The 22,958-nt window shown below is 39.4% G+C and overlaps 1 protein-coding gene across 12 annotated transcripts in view; it reads right to left on the reverse strand.

Annotated features, from left to right (window-relative positions):
• Window positions 1-4: 4 nt before the first annotated feature.
• Window positions 5-22,958, reverse strand: part of NAPEPLD (N-acyl phosphatidylethanolamine phospholipase D) — a 49,169-nt gene continuing 26,215 nt past the window's right edge. For 6 of the 12 annotated variants that reach the window (XM_077997130.1, XM_077997133.1, XM_077997132.1 and 3 more), the window contains 3 exons: window positions 18,644-19,290; window positions 14,145-14,259; window positions 11,685-12,014 (listed from right to left, as the gene is read on the reverse strand). In XM_077997130.1, the coding sequence (XP_077853256.1) occupies window positions 11,850-12,014; window positions 14,145-14,259; window positions 18,644-19,290 (927 nt within the window). In that variant the 3' untranslated portion in view covers window positions 11,685-11,849. Of the gene's footprint in view, window positions 4,100-11,684; window positions 12,015-14,144; window positions 14,260-18,643; window positions 19,291-22,958 lie in introns of those variants that run through there. The other 6 variants (XM_001086505.5, XM_015134572.3, XM_015134571.3 and 3 more) reach the window with 2 other exon arrangements.

The following is a 22,958-nucleotide window of genomic DNA, read 5'->3' on the forward strand; positions in this document are numbered from 1 at the left end:
TACATACTGTTTCCCTTGACAGTACTTTATTAATTTTCATCCATATTTTATTTGACTAAAAATACAATGTATGAAAAGTTATCTTTAATAGTATTTTTATTCCATAAGCTACTATAACAATTTATTGATATATCTGGGATTCAGCCAGGTCTTATAATATTTAAATTTATAACCCCTGCCATGCGTAGCATTAAGTAAATCAGTATGCAAGCAGTATTTAAGGCAAAAGCTTTAAGAATACTTTAAATTGGCCGGGCGCGGTGGCTCAAGCCTGTAATCCCAGCACTTTGGGAGGCCGAGACGGGCGGATCACGAGGTCAGGAGATCGAGACCATCCTGGCGAACACGGTGAAACCCCGTCTCTACTAAAAGATACAAAAAACTAGCCGGGCGAGGTGGTGGGCGTCTGTGGTCCCAGCTACTCGGGAGGCTGAGGCAGGAGAATGGCGGGAACCCGGGAGGCGGAGCTTGCAGTGAGCTGAGATCTGGCCACTGCACTACAGCCTGGGCGACAGAGCGAGACTCCGTCTCAAAGAAAAAAAAAAAAAAAAGAATACTTTAAATTTCATTTGTAAATACATAGATACAAGACTGTTTCCATAGGAAGTCACAAATCCTCAAACAGAAATATGTGTGTTCTCAAGGTTATCCTGATACAGAAATCAAACTTTGAAGGAATATTTTTACATTAGAAAAAGGGGTCAGTATAAGGTGAAAACTGAAAATTCCCAGTGGGCTAGACATGAACAAAAGTATGCATTCCCCAAAAGGCACATTTCTTTGTAACAGTTTTTTCAAATTTACCTCCCTATTTAATGAACGCATATTAATTAAATATGAAAATGTGCATACATTGAAAACCAGGATTTGTTTTTAATGTGCTTTAGCAGCAGTGGATTCTAAAACTGTCTTGTCCTCTCTCATTAGTTTGAATAATCACGCTCCCTAGAGATCAGACCATTGAGTCTGAAATGTCAAAATGCTAGAGAAAAGAGGGAGTAATTTTTAACTACCCAGAAAGAAGATGCACAAATACCTCTTTTCCTATGTAGGTCACGGCATATGTTGGCTTTTATAATTTGGGATTTCTCGTAATTGATGACCCACCCTATTGGGCAGTGAGGCATAGCAAAGTGTTCCTAGGTTATCGCAGGAAACTTCAATAAAATCTTACATATTGGTATGGGTACTCACTAATCAAAGAGGAAAATAAATAAAGTTGACTTAGAGGATAAGACTGATTAAACGACACTACAATGCATATTAGACTGAATTGAAAAAGAGAATGGATTTGTCTTATTTTTCAAAATTTGTTTTCACTTTGCACATAAGCCCTTCAAAATGTAGATAACAAATGAAAAAGTGGAACCCACTCAGTAAGGTGAGATTTCTGTAAGTAGGGATGAAGCTTGACATTCTTAATGAATAGTGTCAGTGTAGAAAGAACATGAGTGGTAATAAAAAATTACAGCTTATGAAAGGGCTTAGAAAAATGAGGCAGGCCAGATGAGTGGAAATAACACAACAGTTTAAAGTGCTTTGAGGCCCTCAGTTAAACAGTACATATGAATACAAAATAATGTTAAGGCCATTCATGGAGAAGAAATATTTAAGCAAGACATACCTGGCTTGCTTCATAGAGGAGAGGTAAGAGATGGATTTTCAATTCGGTGTGCAGCAGCAAGGAATATGGCTACAAAGTTGGCTAGTATTAGGGCGACACACCTCAAAACTAACCATAAACCTAACATCTTGATTCACATCTGCTTGGAGTGAAAAAGTTTATGATCAGTCTTTTCAGGAAGGTTTATTTTATGGGGGATTTTTTTGTGCTTTAGTACCCCAAAATCGCATACATTATATATACACACATTGCATACACATTTCCCCTTGACTGATTCGCATCTTTGTAGATAAACACTAAATTTTGATAAAGATTATTTACACTTATTTAGGCTATTACTCCAATTTACAAAATCAGTGAAATAAAGTTGTTTTCAGTGTTTAGTCTCCTAATATATGATGCTTAAATTTGCAACAGGAACAATACATTATCAAAAGCATTAACCTATATTCAGCTTTCAAATATACCTATCTATATTAGGCAGTGATATCTTAAGAAATGATTTTCTCCCTTATATTTCTAAAGTGCTTTAAAAACTCATTTATTCTACACATTTTTCAGAGGTAGGTCGGAATTATCCTCTTGTTGCAAATGAGGAAACAGGCACAGTGAGCATTGGTGACTTGTTTCAGGTTACACAAAAAATCCATGATGAAAGCAGGGTAAAAGTTCAGATTTAGTGGCTAACGTGTGGCACTACACATACACATGTGTAAATTATAGAGCACTGCCTGGGTAGCATTTGGTGTAGAAAACCTATTTTGATTATTTTGTATGAATAAAGTGCTGAGACTGGATTAGGAATACAGAATGGGCCTCCAGCAGTATCTAATCCAACTCCCTCCCTTAGGAAGGGTCAGAATAATCAAGTGAATACAGAGCCCTTATTAGGACTAAATCTTACGTCAACTGACTTTTTTTTTTTTTTTGTAACCACTGGTGTTCATACTGGCTTACCAAAAGAATCATGCTTAAGGTTCATTTAATATAAAAATATAAGACATCTGAATCATGTAAAAAAATTATAAATCTGATTGATATATTTAGAGCTAAGAGACCCCGGAAAAAAAATGTGTAGAGAAATTTAAAAACATAAAATTTAATTCAAAGTATATGGTCTATTAACATTTATTAACATTTTATCTGCAAAATACTTCATTGTAGCTATATTTGTGCTTAGAAGATCTTCTAGATTTAAAAAAAGAAAATGGCATAAATCATATTCTCATAGCCACACCCCTTCCGTTCTCTGCTCAGCTAAGAAGAGGGCTTTCTTTCGAGACAGGGTCTCATTTTGTCACCCAGGCTGGAGTGCAGTGGTATAATCACAGCTCACTGCAGCCTCTACCTCCTGGGCTCAAGTGATCCTCCCACCTCAGCCTCCCAAGTACCTGTGACTACAGGTACACACCACCTCACCCGGCTAATTTCCTCCCCCCCCCCCCAAGAGACGAAGTCACCATGTTGCCCAGGCTGATGTCAACTTCCTGGGTTCAAGTGATCCACCCACCTTGGCCTCCCAAAGTAAGAGGTCTTTTGGGAATTGTAGATGTGCAACAGAATACACTGTTTCCTCTCATCTGAAGGCTCTAGGAAAAAAAAATATACTGTTCCCTCTTTCAAAAACTTAAGTGAATGTTGGTCATGGATGCATTAATGCGAAAGAACTGTACACTTAAAAATGGGTAAAATGGTAAATGTTTAAAATAGCAAATACGTATTTATATATTTTTACCACAACAGAAAAAATCAAGTCTTTAAAAATGATAGCCCCTATGTTTTTATGCTTACTGAAATAAGCCATATTTAATATTTGGCATATAAGCTAATCTTGATAGAGCAAGAATTGCTGTTTATAATAAGCATGTTGGACTGAATTTCATCATTTATTATAATGTGCATATAAGAAAGATACTTGTATTTGTAGGCCTCTGAAAAAAATCTAGGTGGGTAGACAGGCTTGACTCACCTTGCAGAAGGTCCTGAAGAATGGAAAAAACAAAATGAGTCTTCAATATCAGTTTTTCACAATCTCAGGAAATTCTACTACCACAAAAGTGTAATGCTTTAGTAAAAACATTTCCATTGCAGTGCTTATATCATGATAGGAGATTTAAAATTCACATTAGCCAATTCATTATTTAAATGACCCACCCCTGAACCCTCTCATAGTGTATATGAGCTGATCATATTAGGAAGCAAGTTATTACACAAAACATAAAACATAAACTTGCAGAAGTTGTTTCCAAATGTAAAAGAATCACAATATTCATGAATTTCTAAGTCTTTTCATTTGTTTTTAAACTCAGATGATGCCTTTTTCATTAAAAGTGCCTGTGCTCACATTTATTAAAAGTTTTCATCATCAGTATTTAGGTATCTTGATTCTCCATGCTTCAAGACAAAAAAATCTTCAGCATTAAGTCCGTATCTCTCTAGAGCTTCATTCAGCTTCACTGGAGGCTCTAAGTAATGCTGGCCAAAGGTAGAAAGAAGAAAAACAGGAAAAGATTATACACATATTTGGGAGATTATTCAAATAACAGTTCAAACTAAAATAATTGAAGCATTAGCAAATGGGTCTATCACATTTTCTAATACAGTTTTGAGTCATGAAATAAGTCAACAGAAAGGTAGTTGGTTGGATAGAAATCACGCCAACACCATGTATGTCAAATATGGTGCCATCTTACTTTGAACATCACTGGATTGCATGAAATCTTATCACGGTTTCACCATATGAAATTCCAATCTAAACGGAATCAGTGCCAAAGATGATGGTATTAGAGAATTACATGTTACCAACATTTTTGAAAAATATAGAAATCTTGAGATTGTAGTGGGTGGGTGGGTATGTGTGTGTGTAGCCAAATACTACAGCAAATTGTTTTGGCTGAAGAAGGGTTGTTATTCTCAAAAAGTCTAGTCACATACAGAAACCAGTCTACAGAATGAAAGAGGATCCCAGAGAATATAATCTGAAGGTTTACCTGTGTGTGGCAAAGAGGAGTCAAGATTTTGCCCTGAGTAATTGCCAAATGGGAGTCGCCCTGAGATGTTTGAAAAGTAAGCTGGAGGGAAGATGAGGAAGTTGAATTTCAGACTTTACTTCTAGGTACCTAATGGATATCCAAGTGGAGATGTGAAGGAGACAGTTGGATATATAAATGTGGATTATAGAGGAAAAATAGCTAGAGAGGAACAGCAGATAGGTGGTATTTGAAGCCATAAGACTGGATGCGATTCCCAAGGGATAAACCAACTGTAGAAGAGAAGAGGTCCATAGACTGACTCCTACGGCACGCACTGTTCAGAACAAGCGGAGAGGAGGAACTAGCAACAGAGAATAAGAAAGGACAGCCAATGATGTACAAGGAAAACCAGGTAAGTTTCCTGAGCCCTTAAATGCACAGGTTTGGTAACAGTGGCCACACACAGGTCATCCTTTTCCCCCTTGCTCAGTTCCAGGTTTTATGGCTATGTTTAAAGATCGGCAGGGCACGGTGGCTCACACCTGTAGTTCCCAGCACTTTGGGAGGCCGAGGTGGGCAGACCACGAGGTCAGGAGATCAAGACCATCCTGGCTAACAAGGTGAAACCCTGTCTCTACTAAAAATACAAAAATTAGCCAGGCGTGGTGGTGGGTGCCTGCAGTCCCAGCTACTCGGGAGGCTGAGGCAGGAGAATGGCATGAACCTGGGAGGCGGAGCTTGCAGTGAGCTGAGATTGCACCACTGTACTCCAGCCTGGGCAACAGAGCGAGACTCCATCTCAAAGAAAAAAAAAAAGATCAAGGATACCTTTCGACTGACTACTGAGTATATTCAGTTTTAACTATGTGTTAGTTATCCAATATTCCTAGAACTAACCCCTTACTAATGGATAGTTGATAACAGGAATTTACTTTTAATCTGTTTTATATATAAAGGAAAAAGATCACTAATTATATTATCAATAAAATTTAACTTTATACCTTAAGTCAAGAAATTTCCCCTAAAATAATTTCCTAAATTATTTTAAGAGATTTCAAAATGATGAACTTTTTTCCCATTGAAAAATAACTTCTTTTGTTAAATTCTCTTTCTCCCATGCTCTACAAGTCTCGGCCAACAAGACACACTCACACAGTCACCCTACATTGGTAACTTACTTGTTAAGCCATTAACTTTAGTGTGGAGTGCGATGTGTGGATTTAGTGAGAATTTTGATATGTTAGAGTTGGCAGTAGACCCTCTGTCTTTAATCTGCCTAGATTTAGCAGTATCTTTCTGAGTTTCTTCATAGATCAATTCTTCACTGTTTCAACCATCTAGAAAACCTTGGAGGTAGGTCTGAAAGGCTTCTGAGTGACTGAGAGCTCATAGTCCAAGCTCTTTCATCCACAAGGGAGATAAAAATGCCATACCATGGGACAAAACAACTATGTATAAAGCAAAGTATATCAGAGATCAATATGAGTAAGTGGGAAAAGCAGAAAACTCCCAGCACTCCAGATCCATTAGGGTCTAAGCAGCTAGCCACACACAACTTGTAAATTCCTACAGGGGTCAGTTTCATGATATACTACAATAGAATATATTCAAAGACCCTGATCACTTGAAAGGCAATGTACATATTATGTAATGCTTGAAATTCGTTTCCATCAAAACTAGTAATTTAAGTTTTAGGGCTTAAATATATGTAGGAAATCCACTCATCATTCCCTAGACAAATTAGATGTTGCTATATATGCAATTTTAGAGTATTGCCAAGTTAAGGACATCCTTAATCTGCTTATATTACAGGAGGCAGTTACTATAACAGCATATATGCAAAGAATCTGACATAACCATCAGATTCACCAAGGGTGAAATGAAGGAAAAAATGTGAAGGGGAGCCAGAGAGAAACGTCAGGTTACCAAGAAAGGGAAGCCCCTCAGACTAACACCGGATTTCTGAGCAGAAACTCTACAAACCCAGAAGAAAGGAGGGGCCGATATTCAACATTCTTTTTTTTTTTTTTTTTTTTTTTTTTTTTTTTGAGACAGAGTCTCGCTCTGTTGCCCAGACTGGAGTGCAGTGGCACAATCTCGGCTCACTGCAACCTCCACCTCCTGGGTTCAAGCAGTTCTCCTGCCTCAGCCTCCTGAGTAGCTGGGATCACAGGCATGTGCCACAACACCTGGTTAATTTTTGCATTTTTATTAGAGACCGGGTTTCACCACGTTAGTCAGGCTGGTCTCGAACTCCTGACCTCGTGATCTCCCCGCCTCAGCCTCCCAAAGTGCTGGGATTACAGGCATGAGCCACCACACCCAGCTCAACATTCTTAGAATTTTCAACCCGGAATTTCATATCCAACCAAACTAAGCTTCATAAGCGAAGGAGAAATAAAATCCTTTACAGACAAGCAAATGCTGAGAGATTTTTGTCACCACCAGGCCTGCCTTACAAGAGCTCCTGAAAGAAGCACTAAACATGGACAGAAACAACTGGTATAAGCCACTGCAAAAACATACCAAATTGCAAAGACCATCAACACTATGAATAAACTGCATTAACTAACAAGCAAAATAACCAGCTAGCATCATAATGACAGGATCAAATTCACACATAACAATATTAACCTTAAATGTAATTGGGTTAATGCCCCAATTAAAAGACAAAGATTGGCAAATTGGATAAAGAGTCAAGACCCATCAGTGTGCTGTATTCAGGAGACCCATCTCATGTGCAAAGACACACATAGGCTCAAAATAAAGGGATGGAGGAATACTTACCAAGCAAATGGAAAGCAGGGGTTGCAATCCTAGTCTCTGATAAAACAGACTTTAAACCAACAAAGATCAAAAGATACAAAGAAGGCCATTACATAACGGTAAAGGGATCAATTCATCAGGAAGAGCTAACTATCCTCAATATATATGCACCCAATACAGGAGCACCCAGATTCATAAAGCAAGTTCTTTGAGACCTACAAAGAGACTTAGACTCCCACACACAATAATAGTAGAAGACTTTACCACCACACTGTCAATATTAGATAGATCTACGAGACAGAAAATTAACAAGGATATCCAGGAATTAAACTCAGCTCTGAACCAAGCAGACCTAACAGACATCTACAGAACTCTCCACCCCAAATCAACAGAATATACATTCTTCTCGGAACCACATTGCACTTATTCTAAAATTGACCACATAATTGGAAGTAAAACACTCCTCAACAAATGCAAAAGAAAGGAAATCATAATAGTCTCTCAGACCACAGTGCAATCAAATTAGAACTCAAGATTAAGAAATTCACTCAAAACCACACAACTGCATGGAAACTGAAAAAACTGCTCCTGAACAACTATGGGTAAATAATGAAATTAAGGCAGAAATAAAGAAATAAGGCAAAATGTTCTCTTTGAAACCAATGAGAACAAAGACACAATGTACCAGAATCTCTGGGACACATTTAAAGCAGTGTATAGAGGGAAATTTATAGCATTAAATGCCCACAAGAGAAAGTGGGAAAGATCTAAAATCGACACCCTAAAATCACAACTAAACTAGAGAAGCAAGAGCAAACAAACTCAAAAGCGAGAAGACAAGAAATAACTAAGATCAGAGCAGAACTGAAGGAGATAGAGACACGAAAAATCCTTTAAAAAAATCAATGAATCCAGAAGTTGGTTTTTTGAAAAGATCAACATAATAGACCATTCACCAGACTAATAAAGAAGAAAAGAGAGAAGAATCAAACAGACGCAATAAAAAATGATAAAGGAGATATCACCACCAATCCCACAGAAATACAAACTACCATCAGAGAATACTATCAACACCTCTACGCAAATAAAGTAGAAAATCTAGAAGAAATAGATAAATTCCGGCCGGGCGCGGTGGCTCACGCCTGTAATCCCAGCACTTTGGGAGGCCGAGACGGGCGGATCACGAGGTCAGGAGATCGAGACCATCCTGGCTAACACGGTGAAACCCCGTCTCTACTAAAAAAATACAAAAAACTAGCCGGGCGAGGTGGCGGGCGCCTGTAGTCCCAGCTACTCGGGAGGCTGAGGCAGGAGAATGGCGTGAACCCGGGAGGCGGAGCTTGCAGTGAGCTGAGATCCGGCCACCACACTCCAGCCTGGGTGACAGAGCGAGACTCCGTCTCAAAAAAAAAAAAAAAAAAAAGAAATAGATAAATTCCTGGACACATACACTATCCTAAGACTAAACTAGGAAGAAGTCAAATTCCTGAATGGACCAATAACAAGTTCTGAAATTGAGGCAGAAATTAATAGCCTACCAATCAAAAAAATCCAGGACCAGACAGATTCACAGCCAAAATCTACCAGAGGTACAAAGAGGAGCTGGTACATTCCTTCTAAAACTATTCCAAACAATAGAAAAAGAGGGAATCTTCCCTAACTCATTTTATGAGACCAGCATCATCCTGATACCACATCCTGATACCAAAACCTGGCAGAGATACCAATACCTGGCAGAGACACAACAACAAAAAAAAAAAGAAAATTTCAAGCCAATATCCCTGATGAACATCGATGAGAAAATCCTCAATAATGGCAAACCGAATCCAGCAGCACATCAAAAAGCTTATCCACCACGATCAAGTCAGCTTCATCCCTGGGATGCAAGGCTGGTTCAACATATGCAAATCAATAAACGTAATCCATCACATAAACAGAACCAATGACAAAAACCACAGGATTGTCTCAATAGAAGCAGAAAAGACCTTTGACAAAAGTCAACAGCCCTTCAAGCTAAAAACTCTCGATAAACTAGGTATTAATGGAACATATCTCAAAATAGTAAGAGCTGTTTATGACAAACCCACAGCCAACATCATACTGAATGGGCAAAAACTGGAAGCATTCCCTTTGAAAACCGGCACAAGACAAGGATGCCCTCACTCACCACTCCTATTAAACATAGTATTGGAAGTTCTGGCCAGAGCAGTCATGCAAGAGAAAGAAATAACGTATTCAATTAGGAAAAGAGGAAGTCAAATTGTCTCTGTTTGCAGATGACACAATTGTATATTGAGAAATACCCATTGCCTCAGCCCAAAATCTCCTTAAGCTGATAAGCAACTTCAGCAAAGTCTCAGGATACAAAAATCAATATATCACAAGCATTCCTATACAGAATCAAAAATCACAAGCATTCCTATACACCAATAACAGACAGTCAAATCATGAGTGAACTCCCATTCTCAATTGCTACAAAGAGAATAAAATATCTAGAAATACAACTTACAAGGGATGTGAAGGACTTCGAGAAAAACTACAAACCACTGCTCAAGGAAATAAGAGAGGATACAAACAAATGGAAAAACATTCCATGCTCATGGATAGGAAGAATCAATATTGTGAAAATGGCCATACTGCCCAAAGTAATTTATAGATTCAACGCTACCCCCATCAAGCTACCATTGACTTTCTTCACAGAACCGGAAAAAACTACTTTAAATTTCATATGGAACCAAAAAAGAGCCCACATAGCCAAGACAATCCTAAGCAAAAAGAACAAAGCTGGAGGCATCATGCTACCTGACTTCAAACTATACTACAAGGCTACAGTAACCAAAACAGCATGGTACTGGTACCAAAATAGATATACAGACCAATAGAACAGAACAGAGGCCTCAGAAATAACACCACACATATACAACCATCTGATCTTTGACAAACCATCTGATCTTTGACAAGAAATGGGGAAAGGATTCCCTATTTAATAAATGGTGCTGGAAAAACTGGCTAGCCATATGCAGAAAGCTGGAACTGGATCCCTTCCTTACACCTTATACAAAAATTAACTCAAGATGGATTAAAGACTTAAATGTAAGACCTAAAACCATAAAAACCCTAGAAGAAAACCTAGGCAATACCATTCAGGATATGGGCATGGGCAAAGACTTCATGACTAAAATACCAAAAGCAATGACAACAAAAGCCAAAATAGACAAATGGGATCTAATTAAACTAAAGAGCTTCTGCACAGCAAAAGAAACTATCAGCAGAATGAACAGGCAACCTACAGACGGGAGAAAATTTTTGCGATCTATCCATCTGACAAAGTGCTAATATCCAAAATCTACAATGAACTTAAATTTACAAGAAAAAAACAACCCCATCAAAAAGTGGGCAAAGGATATGAACAGATACTTCTCAAAAGAAGACATTTATGCAGCCAACAAACATATGAAAAAAGGCTCATCATCACTGGTCATTAGAGAAATGCAAATCAAAACCATATTGAGATACCATCTCACTCCAGTTAGAATTGTGATCATTAAAAAGTCAGGAAACCACAGATGTTGAAGTGGATGTGGAGAAATAGGAATGCTTTTACACTATTGGTGGGAGTGTAAATTAGTTCAACCATTACAGACAGTGTGGTGATTCCTCAAGGATCTAGAACCAGAAATACCATTTGACCCAGGAATCCCATTACTGGGTATATACCCAAAGGATTATAAATCATTCTACTATAAAGACTCATGCACATGTATGTTTATTAAGGCACTGTTCACAATAGCAAAGACTTGGAACCAACCCAAATGCCCATCAATGATAGACTGGATAAAGAAAATGTGGCACATATACACCATGGAACACTATGCAGCCATAAAAACTGATGAGTTCATGTCCTTTGCAGGGACCTGGATGAGGCTGGAAACCATCATTCTCAGCAAACTAACACGGGAACAGAAAACCAAACACCGCATGTTCTCATTCATAAGTGGGAGGTGAACAATGAGAACACATGGACACAAGGAGGGGAACATCACACACTGGGGCCTGTCAGGGGGTGAGGGGCTAGGGAAGGGATAGCATTAGGAGAAATACCTAATGTAGATGACGGGTTGATGGGTGCAGCAAACCACCATGGCACTTGTATACCTATGTAACAAACCTGTACGTTCTGCACAAGTACCCTAGAACTTAAAGTATGACAAAAAAAAAAAAAGTAATGGGTAACAGATCCTCTCTGAAGATTATATCTACTTTATAATTCAACTAACTCATGAGGTTTATTCAACATCAAAACATGAACAAATTCCAAATTGCTAAAAGCTAAATGAGTTTTTATTACATTCTCATTAAGAAACAAAGATGGGCCGGGCGTGGTGGCTCACGCCTGTAATCCCAGCACTTTGGGAGGCCAAGGCGGGCAGATCTCGAGGTCAGGAGATTGAGACCATCCTGGCTAACATGGTGAAACCCCGTCTCTACTAAAAAAAATACAAAAAATTAGCCGGGAGTGGTGGCGGGCTCCTGTAGTCCCAGCTACTCCGGAGGTTGAGACAGGAAAATGGCGTGAACCTGGGAGGCAGATCTTGCAGTGAGCCGAGATCACACCACTGCACTCCAGCCTTTGCGACAGAGCAAGAGTCAGTCTCAAAAAAAAAAAAAAAGAAAGATGGAGGTTAGGTTTATAACAGGAATAATTCTTGAGGGCTGAATAATACAATAATTCTCAAAGACAGGTTTTTTAATCCTCTCCACATCTTCCCCATCTCAGTAAAGAGCACAACTGTCTAACCAGCTATTTAAGCTAAAAATCTAGGAGTCAACCTTGATTCCTTTCTTTGCATAGCTTTAATAAAATACCATTACTTCATCTGAGTCACATATATATGGAATATACATATGGAATATGTGCATACACGCACACATATACAGATGGAATAAGAAATTGTCACTAAATATAGTGGTATGGCACTGGAAACCAGTCTCAAACTTCTCCCTTCTCCAAATACACACCCACACACCCACATTTATATTCTCATTTATCCTCCCCACAACCCCATGGTTAGTCATTATTCTATTCCTTCTCCCAACAGTGGCTAAGAATTGCTGCATTGTGGCTCAGGATTGCTGCCTCATGGCACAGGAATTTTGATTAGGGAGTGGGGGAATGGGCAGGCAGTGTACTAGGTAATTTTGGAACACACTGTATCTTTGGGAGAGAGCGGGCCATAAATGAGACAGAGGAGTACTTAAAACCACAAGAAAACACTGGGTTCCTGCAGAGAGGCTCTGGGATGGAAGATAGCACAGAAAGTAAAGAAGCCAAGTACTAACCACACTTTTTGGGTTTTTTTGTTTGTTTGTTTGTTTTCGAGACAGAGTTTCACTCTTTCACCCAGGCTGGAGGGAAGTGCCGTGATCTCGGCTCACTGCAACCTCTGTCCCCCAGGTTCAAGTTATTCTCCTGCCTCAGCCTCCCAAGTAGCTGGGATTATAGGTGACTGCCACCATGCCTGGCTAATTTTAGTAGACGGAGTTTACTCATGTTGGCCAGGCTGGTCTCGAACTCCTGACCTCAGGTGATCCACCTGCCTCAGACTCCCAAAGTGCTGGGATTACAGGTGTAAGCCACAGGTGCCCAGCCAAATCTCACTCTTTTGCACAGGCTGGAGTGCAGTGGCACAATCTCGACTTACTCTCACCTCCACTTCCCGGGTTCAAGCAATTCTCCTGCCTCAGCCTCCCGAGTAGCTGGGATTACAGGCACACACCACCACACCTGGCTAATTTTTTTGTATTTTTAGTACAGACGGTTTCACCATGTTGGCCAGGCTGGTCTTGAACTCCTGACCTTAAGTGATCCACCTGCCTCAGCCTCCCAAATTGCTGGGATTACAGGTGTGAGCCACCACACCTGGCCTAACCATACATTTCTAAGTTTTGTTTAGAGAAGACCTTGGATCCAGGAAAGGAGAGAAAGCTTTATATTATCCTCTGCTTGCTCCCAGAACCCAGGCTAGTAGCAAAGTTCTAGGGTCCATCTGCCTTAAGGAAAAATTAGCTCTTGTGTTTTAATCTAGGAATAAAATCACATTTATCCCTATGCCTGGCACATAGCAGACACCGAGTCAATGTTTACTGAACATATTTCTTGAAAGTTCCACACTAGCCTTACTTCTCCCTGTTGCCCTCCACTCTCCTGCTGAACTGATTCAAGTATTCCCCATACTAGCTGCCTCCGAGCCTATGCTCTGCCCTTTCCTCCTCTGAAAATGCCTTCCTCCCTCCCCTCTCAGAGCCAAGTTCAACTGTCACTTATTCCATCAAGCTCCCTCTGATCCCTGCCATCAGCAAACGTCCTGATTCTGAGACCATGTCATCTGTTCCACATTACAGCACTTTCCCCTTCTAACACCTGTATCACATACATGACTTCTGTCTTCTGCTAGCATGAGAGCCTGCTTGAGGGGTGAGACATGATGGCTTGCTTTTCTATTCTCCAGATCACATACAGATTTTTGGTTATACAAACACAAGCTTTACTAACTTCAGAAATAAGCCAAAAGAAAACACAATGAGCTTGTTTTTTTTTTCTGACTGTATATGTGTGTATTGTTCTACTAATTAGTATGATTTACCACCCTAATTCATGCAGTGACTGTGATGAGTATGCAGTATCTGATTCCAGAGTCTTGGGTCTGAAAACTAGGGAAGAGTGATGCCTGAATCCTATCATTGGTCAAACACACAGTTATTTTTATCGCAATCAAACTTACCTCATTTGCTAAGGCAAAAGTTCCCCAGTGAATTGCCATAGATTTCTTTGTTTGGACATCAATGTGAATCCTTACAGCTTCTTCTGGGTCTACATGCTGGTATTTCATAAACCACCTGATGAAACAAGGCAATTTCTTAATTCTGACCTTTGAGATATACACTAAATTCTAAAATCTGTTTCATTTAATCAAACTTTAAGATTCTGTGCAGGACTATGGATGTTGAGAATTAAGAACCACTCACTGGGATAAAGCATGCAATTTTGGGGAGGATGAGCTAGAAACCAAGTCTGAAGGTCAGGTCAAGGCTAGATTGTAAAAACAAAACAAAACAAATTCTGCACAGGAGTAAGTCACAGGAGCAAAACCATCTCCCTTTAATACACTTTCTGCTGAAAAATAAAACAAGCAAAAGTCTTTTTTGTACAAATTGCTATAAAATAAGTAAGTCTCAAGCAAACTCCCCTCTGAATAGTGAGATTTTTGTTTCATGTATACTTTGATTTTACTGGATCTATCTGAAGACACAATTTACTGATGATGCAGGGGAGGCAAGCCCCAAAACTGGGGCTTAGCCCAGGAGGGTTTTTGGCCTCACAAAGGAAAGAATTCAAGGGCAAGCCAGTGGTGTTGGCCAGCAATTTTTATTAAATGATACTGCTCCTTGCGGAGCAGGGCTAAGTTATAGGCAGTAAGTGCACTCAGAGTTGGCAACATATGAGGGGTTGGCAACTGTATTTATACTCACTTATGCCCACTTTTAATTATATGTAAATTAGGGAATGGGTTAATGCAAATTGAAGGGCAGATTACTTAGAACTTTCTAGGAATGGGGTGGTAATTTCTGGATCATTGCCATGGAAAGGGGCAGTAATTTATTTCTAGGTTGTTGCCATGGCATTTGTAAACTGTCATGGTGATGGTGGGAGTGTCTTAGGCTAATGAGCAATGAGGGCAGCTAGGGATCACTTTTGTCACCATCTGCTGGTTTTTGCCAGTTTTTTCTTTTTTTTTTTTTCTGAGACTGAGTCTCACTCTGTCGCCCAGGCTAGAGTGCAGTGCCATGATCCCAGCTCACTGCAACCTCCACCTCCTGGGTTCAAGTGATTCTCCTGCCTCAGCCTCCCGAGTAGGTGGGACTACAGGCACGTGCCACCACACCCAGCTAATGTTTTGTATTTTTAGTAGAGATGGGGTTTCACCATGTTAGCCAGGATGGTCTTGATCTCCTGACCTTGTGATCTGCCTACCTCCGCGTCCCAAAGTGCTGGGATTACAGACGTGAGCCAGTGTGCCCAGCTGCCAGTTTTTTTACTTTATCCATTGAGACTGGGAAATAAGTCCTGACTCACTGTTACTTTTAAAAGTAGATATTTTACAGTCCTGGATATGAATCAAAGAAACTGAATAGTTGGTAAAGAAATAAAAACCAAAACTCCAATTACAAAAGAATTTGTATGTCCTGCTGATACAAATTTGTAAAAACTTGCTAAAGCAAAAATAAACAAAAACTAGTACATAAAATTTAAAGACCAGGAGCCAAAATATCCAATTACTATTCAAGAAATTTTATTTAACCATAAAACTGAACAATGAGGTGTTCGGTTTGGCAAGAACATCAGACTAATGGGTAAATGATTAAGGAAATAATGAAAGGCTGCCTAATGCCTTGGGAAGAGCAAGGGCTCAGGAGGCAGAAGGCTTGGGTGTGAATCCCAGCTCCTGCAGTTCTTAGAATGCCTTTGGAAAGTCTGTTCAAATTCTCTGAGCTTCTATTTCTTTGTCCATGAAATATAAATTTACCCCATTATGTGAGGATTAAACAAGACAAGGCTTAGGAAGGCATAGAGAACATCATCTACTTTCATAGAATTCTCCCAAGAGTAAACAAAACCAATACTTGCAGAAGAAAGAAGTATTATTCCTGATACAAAGGAGAAAGTGTACTGTCTACAAGCAAATCCTTTGCCTTCCAAGCCATCAGTTTCAAGGAGGAAAAACAACACTGTGTTCACATTATTTACATCCTAGTCTGCCAGTGACAACTAACACTACAGTGAAGACCAACAGACATGGATTCAGCACAGGAGCTTCCACACTTTACAGAAGGCATCATGGAGAAGTTTATCCATCTGCAACAGATATTTACTGTTAGGAGCTGCTGGGTCCTACAGAAGCCTGAAAACAAAGCCACTGTGTTCTCAACAGCAAATGAGAGCAGCACTGTTCTGCCATATCTCCTGACTCTTGGAATTCAGGGAAAGATGAAAATGGTTTTTGCTGTTTCTCTCTTGATTTTTTTTAAATCCTAGTGCAAATCAAAGAGATAGATACATTCCTTTCCACCTGAAATAGATTTAAAATTTTTATTCTGATATAACAATTAAAATAAAAACTTAAAATCTTAACTGACTCGGATAGAATACCTGGTGACAGGAGATTCCCTAAAGAAAGAATGAAACATTCCAAGCATCTTATTGAAATTTGTTTTCGTTGTAAACATCTTAAATTTATACAGCACTCTCAAGCTGTATTCGATGTCTTATTTCTAAAGCCGTTAATAGTAACCAAAGAAACAGATTACACATTACAGGCTCTCACAATTTAACTCTCTTGGGGCAAATAATAGCCTCCTTGTCTTTTTCCCATCTTAGTTGTTTCCTGTTTGCCTGCAACGCAAGCAGGAAAGGGGATTATGTGAGTAAATTTGGTTGTACACATTCTGTCATCACAAATATATGTGACAAATTTATATATTACTACATATGAAAACTTATTTTCATAACAACAAATAAAAGATGTTCTAATCTATTAAGAACATACATCAGGCTGGGTACGGTGGTTCACGCCTGTAATCCTACCACTTTGGGAGGCCCAGGCAGGCAGATCACTTGAGGTCAGGAGTTCAAAACCAGTCTAGCCAACATGGTGAAACCCTGTCTCTACTAAAAACACACACACAAAAACTAGCCGGACATGGTGGCAGGCACCTGTAGTCCCAGATACTTGGGAGGCTGAGGCAGAAGAATCACTTGGACCCAGGGGCAGAGGTTGCAGTGAGCCAAGATCACGCCACTGCATTCCAACCTGGGCAAGAGAGTAAGACTCCATCTCAAACAAACAAACAAAAAAGGAACATACATCGAGTAAAGACCAATTTTATGTTACAAATATAAAACTGATTTGTAACAGTTCTAAAAATATACAAGTTGACAGGTTTTGAGAGGTTTCGTTAGAATTATAACTAATTAGAAAAGTAAAATTGAAGCGCCAATATTGATTTGTAATCATTTTAACCATTATCAAGAACCAAAAAAGGGTAAAAATACCTAGCCCCTCCAAATAAGGAAACTAGCAAAAAACAAAAAAGGGATAAATAAGCATTAATAAATAAAAATAGGGACAAAATGGTTTTAGTGAATGTAAAAATTTAGCAAATAACAAAATCGGATGAAAACAAAAGATTAGATTCATTCAATTCATCTATGTATTAGAGAAACACTTGTTCTTCTGCTTATGGAATTACCTAAACAAAATGTTTTTGTATGTATCTGTCCATGCACTATAGAATAAAATATTTTTTTAATTATCCATTGCTTTGTTACTATCAGTGTTTTGTTTTCTCTTTATTTGCACATATAAACCAGAGTTGACTGAAATCTAATTTAATTCTTTGAAATCACTTCTCTTTTCCCTAAACAGAGAATATTAAGGAAACGAAGACAGTGGATGAGTCTCCTTGGTGTCCAATGAGAGTGTGACCTTTCACTGCTCTGAAACAGGTCATTAGTATGTCAAGGTTGGAGGATGAGTGATGAGTAGCACAACAACACCATAACCAGATTAACTTCAGTGCTGACTGAAATAAAACAATCAGCAAGGACTAATGCTATAGGCCAATTCCCTGCTTTTTCTCTTTGCTAAATGTAGGAGAGCTATAGGACAGGGGATTGGGGCACTCAAGTTATGGAGCAAAAAGTGGTTATATAAAGAAAGTATTCTCCATGTAAAAGAACAAGAGTAGGTTTTATTACTGGCTGACCAGTGTAGTTGAACGGTATGTGAACTTCTGGCTAGATATAGTAATTCTTTAAACCTTGATCCTTTTTTTATGATAACATCATCCCTGATTTTGAGTAATTTTTTTAACTGATACAACTATAATTAAAATATTTTAATTCTCACCACAAAAACATAAGTATGTGAGATAATGCACATGTAAAACAGTTTGATTTAGTCATTCCATAATGCATACATATATCAAAACATCATGTTGCACACCGTATACACAATTTTTACTTGCCAATTTAAAAAATATTTAATTTAAAATATTTAAAAATAAAATCTAACTGAATCTGACCCACCGACCCCCAATCATGTATAACAAAGTCCACCATTAAAATCATAAATTACAGTGTCACAAAAATCATAATTGCTTTACTTTTAAATTCAGTTAACTTACCACAGAGCAGGAGTGTTTTCTTTGGAAGTCTACATACCTTGGTTCATAAGCTCCGATGGGAATAGCTGCAAGGTCAAAAGGTCCAAATCTTTTTCCTATCTCTTCAAAAGCAGGGCAATAACCAGTATCTCCTGCAAAAAAAAATCGATTCCAAGGCCCCAAGACAGACCAGCTGCCCCACAGCACCTTGTTGTCATCCATTAGAGTCCTTTTACACCAGTGCTGGGAAGGTGTAAAGACAAAGGTGACCTTATCATGTCCGGGGACACAATTCTCCTCCCACCAGTCCAACTCAATCACATTCTCACAGCCACATTTTTGCATCCAGTCAAGAAGACCCAAAGGCACAAACCATCTCAACTCGTTACCAAATCGCTCATTCAAAGCAATGACAGAATTGTAGTCCAGATGGTCATAGTGGTTGTGACTGATAAGGACTGCATCTATTGGAGGGAGTTCACTTATTGTGCACGGGGAACGACGAAATCGCTTTGGACCCATGTACTGCGATGGTGAAGCACGAGAGCTAAAGATGGGATCCGTGAGAAATATGAGCTCATCCATTTCCACCATTACAGTGGCATGTCCCAGCCATGTGACTCTTAAGCCAGCTTCCCTCACTCCAGCTTCTTCAGGGTTAGTGATAAAATATGGCTTAAGCACTGGGAGTTCTTTGTCAAGTTCCTTTGTGTATAAAGAAAGCAAGACAAAAGAGTAGTTAGAAAAAAAAGTATTATATCATCATAGTCCACATTTTGACCTAAATAACAGCAAGAAGAGCTATTTTCAGAGAACTAAAGTTATTCAATAAACTTGCTACACTTTTGCTTTTTTCTTGAAAATGCATACTTCTTTCTGAATCTGACTTAATAATCATGATAATATGGTAATCATCTTCATCCCAAATGCAAAAGGGAAAATTAAATTTAAAACTCTGAGTGCTGCTAAATGTATTAATTTTTTAAAGGCTCTCTTCAGTAGTGCCAGAAGTAGACTGGCCTAGATGCAGTCATTTTTTTATTGCCATTCTACTCAGCTGATGTATTTGCTGCTAAAAACTGCCTTAAAAGCAGGTCAGTCCCTGGAAATAGTAAAGAAAGCTTATGACCATTTATTTGTAGCTCTTGGATCTCAGACATGAATCATGAATCTGATATTTTTCTTTTTTGTTTGTTTGTTTGAGACAGGCTCTCACTGTGTTACCCAGGCCGGAGTGCAGTGGCATAATCAGAGCTCTCTACAGCCACAACCTCCCAGGGTCAAGTGATCATCCCACCTCAACCTCTCAGCTGGGATCACAGGCACGCAGCACCACCATATCCAGCTAATTTTTTATTTTTTGTAGAGATAGGGTCTCATTATGTTGCCCAGATTGGTCTTGAACTCCTGGGCCCAAGCAACCGTCCTGGCCTGCCCTCCCAAAGTGCTGGTATTATAGGCATGAGCCACTGTGCCTGGCCTGAGTCTCACTTTCTGAGTTTCAAAATGGAGCGCTGTGATGATTCCTGGACAAATCACAGTCATAAATTGTTTTCCTCATTCCTTACCTTTCTGATTTTCTACCATTGATCAAACCAACGTGAATATGATCCCTTCCTGTGAGAAGCTGATCACTGAGGTAAGGGGGGTGGTAAATGGGTATAAAACAATAACTATAACAAAGTGTGAAGAGTATTTTTCCTTGCTTATTCTACATTTTATACTTGGATTAAGCTAGGCCAAAACGTTGTGGGTTGCAGCGTCACAGTCTTGGCTTTTATAAAGCTCTTTTACTGAATTGTGCTCTGGTACCATGCTATATAGCTGCATGGAGGTCTCTCATAGGAAGCCACCTCATGAAACTTGCCATGCATGTGTTCAGGCTGCAGACTTGGTACCACCTCCACCTTCCTACTTACCCCAGAAACATTTCTCTCCCATCTCGTAACAGGAAAAACTCTCCTTCTCCAGAGCACCTGGCTTTGTCATTTCTGTCACTGGGAAAACTCTTAAGATTTCATGCTACTTCTCTCTTTAACTAGGAAGTTCAGAGGAAAAGCTGAGGCCACCTGCAGCAATGTGCAGCACATGATGGAACATATTTCTGTATTAACTTTATTCTTGGCTTTATTTTATTTCTCTAGTCTAATAGTCCATTTTGCTCCTAGACTGGCTAGGTATAGTAATTCTATACCTCATCCATTTCTTGTTTTACTGCTTTATGTATGTTTGTAAGTTGCCACTAAATCAACTTTGAAAGGGTGTGGTATTGGATAAGTAGTTAAAATACAGGTCATGTTATAGCCTGATAAGGAGGAATGAAGAGCCCAGTTGCCAAAGACATCACAGACACAGTGACTTGTGTGAGTTCCTGAAGAATGATGAGAAATTCATGATGCAGAAAAAAGGAAGAAGGGCATTTCAGGTAGAGAAACTACCCAAGCAAAGGTACAGAGCCAAACAGGAATGTGGTGTTTGAGGGGGACAAACTAAATCTATAAAGATGGAAACACAATAAGCCTTGAGTGTCACACTTCACTCTAAGACAATGAGGAAGCATCTTTTTTTTTTTTTTGTAGAGACAGGGTGGGTTTTTCCATGTTGCCCAGGCTGGTGTCAAACTCCTGGGCTGAAGCAATCTGCTTCCCAAAGTGCTAGGATTACAGGTGTGAGCCACCACACCCAGCCTAGGAAGTATCTTCTTGCCCTCACACGTACACACACACGTACACATGCATGCGCGCACACACACACACACACACACACAAAGACATGACCCAATTATGTTTAGATAAAACAATTCTAGAGTCCAAATGATGGCATGGAGAGTGTCACAACAGTTGCCAGGATATGAAGAGATGAGGACCTGAGCAAAGGAGACAGCGGTAGACAGAGACAAGAGAGGACAGATGGGGAGATACTGGTGAAGGGAAACTGAGAGGTCAGTGGGAGAGTCTGAATGGGAAGAAGGCCTGGACAGGAAGAGAAGGAGCAGCACAGGTGGAGGACAAAAACGTTTCTCTTAGCCACTCTAACCTTTAGTTTCCTCATCTGAAAAACGGGTATAATAATTGTACCTACGCTTCATTCCTGTGAGGATAGAATTAGGAGTGGTTGGGACATAATAAGCACTCTACAAGTATTTCAAAAGAAGAAGCAAGCAAGTTCCAACCCTGACAACCAACCAGGCACCAATCCTACCAATCTTTTGCATTTCTGTGGAGCTAGTAACCTAGTTAAGATGCTAAGAAATATTCAGACATTCAAAGCTCTCCAGAATGCTCAACTATCTGCCTGTCAACTCAATCCATGCACAAGAGCCACCTCAAAAACAGCCAATTTAAGGTATAACTTAAGTCTCCTCTGCTGCAAAATCTCCACTGGCTCTCTACTGCCTGACAAAGTCTGTCTCACCTCCTCAGCCCAGCAGTGAGCTGCCCAGGGACTGCCCCAATTCTCTCGGGTTGTTTCATGCTCCTCTTTCAAATGTGCTGTGCCCCATCTACATGGAGACTGCTTCCCACTCCTAGACTGAGCTCAAGAACCCTGCACAGTATTCATCCCATTTCTCAGGTTAAATTATCTTCCCCCTTATCCCTTCGGGCCATCTCTTGAGTCCCACAGCTGGAAGCACTCACTCCTGCCTCTCAACTTCCGTATCTCCCTATTCACACATCTCCTCTGGATATTCTGGTTATAGGTACACAGAATTTATCCTATGTCTTATGAAAGGTAGAATCATTCAGTGCTCAGTTTGATTAATGAAACACAGCATGTGCTCAACAAAATTTGTTGAATGGATGAGTAAATGAATGAATGTCAACTTTCAATCAGTTCTTAAAATTGGTAGTTAGGGTTAGTGAACAATGATATATGCCAAGTGGTATATACAGAATTAACGAGGAAAGGGAGAGGGAATGAATATAAACTGAGTACCTACTATGTACTCATACTTGGCATCGTATTGGGCACATAATGATGATGAACTACCTAATGTATCAAGTACTTTAGCATAACACAAAACAAAATACTATTAACAATAGCTACCGTTTATGAAGTGCTTATGTGCTAGACACTGTACTAACTGCTACTGGCTACTGACCACAACACTGGAAGTAGGTCCTATAAACCAGCTCCATTCTACAGGTAAGAAAACCATGAATTAGGGAAGTTACAGCACTCAGGCAAGGTCACCCAGCCAGACCCACTGTAGTAAAACATACTTCTTCTCATTAAATCTCATTTAATAACATGTTTTCTTAAAAAGTAACAGCCTGGGGTCCAGGTTGGGAGAATAAGGGGGTATGAATTTCAAAAGAACACAAGGAAACTTTAGGGGATAATATATATGTTCATTATCTTGATTGTGGTGA

Source organism: Macaca mulatta, chromosome 3, assembly GCF_049350105.2.
Source record: "Macaca mulatta isolate MMU2019108-1 chromosome 3, T2T-MMU8v2.0, whole genome shotgun sequence".
Taxonomy (NCBI): domain Eukaryota; kingdom Metazoa; phylum Chordata; class Mammalia; order Primates; family Cercopithecidae; genus Macaca; species Macaca mulatta.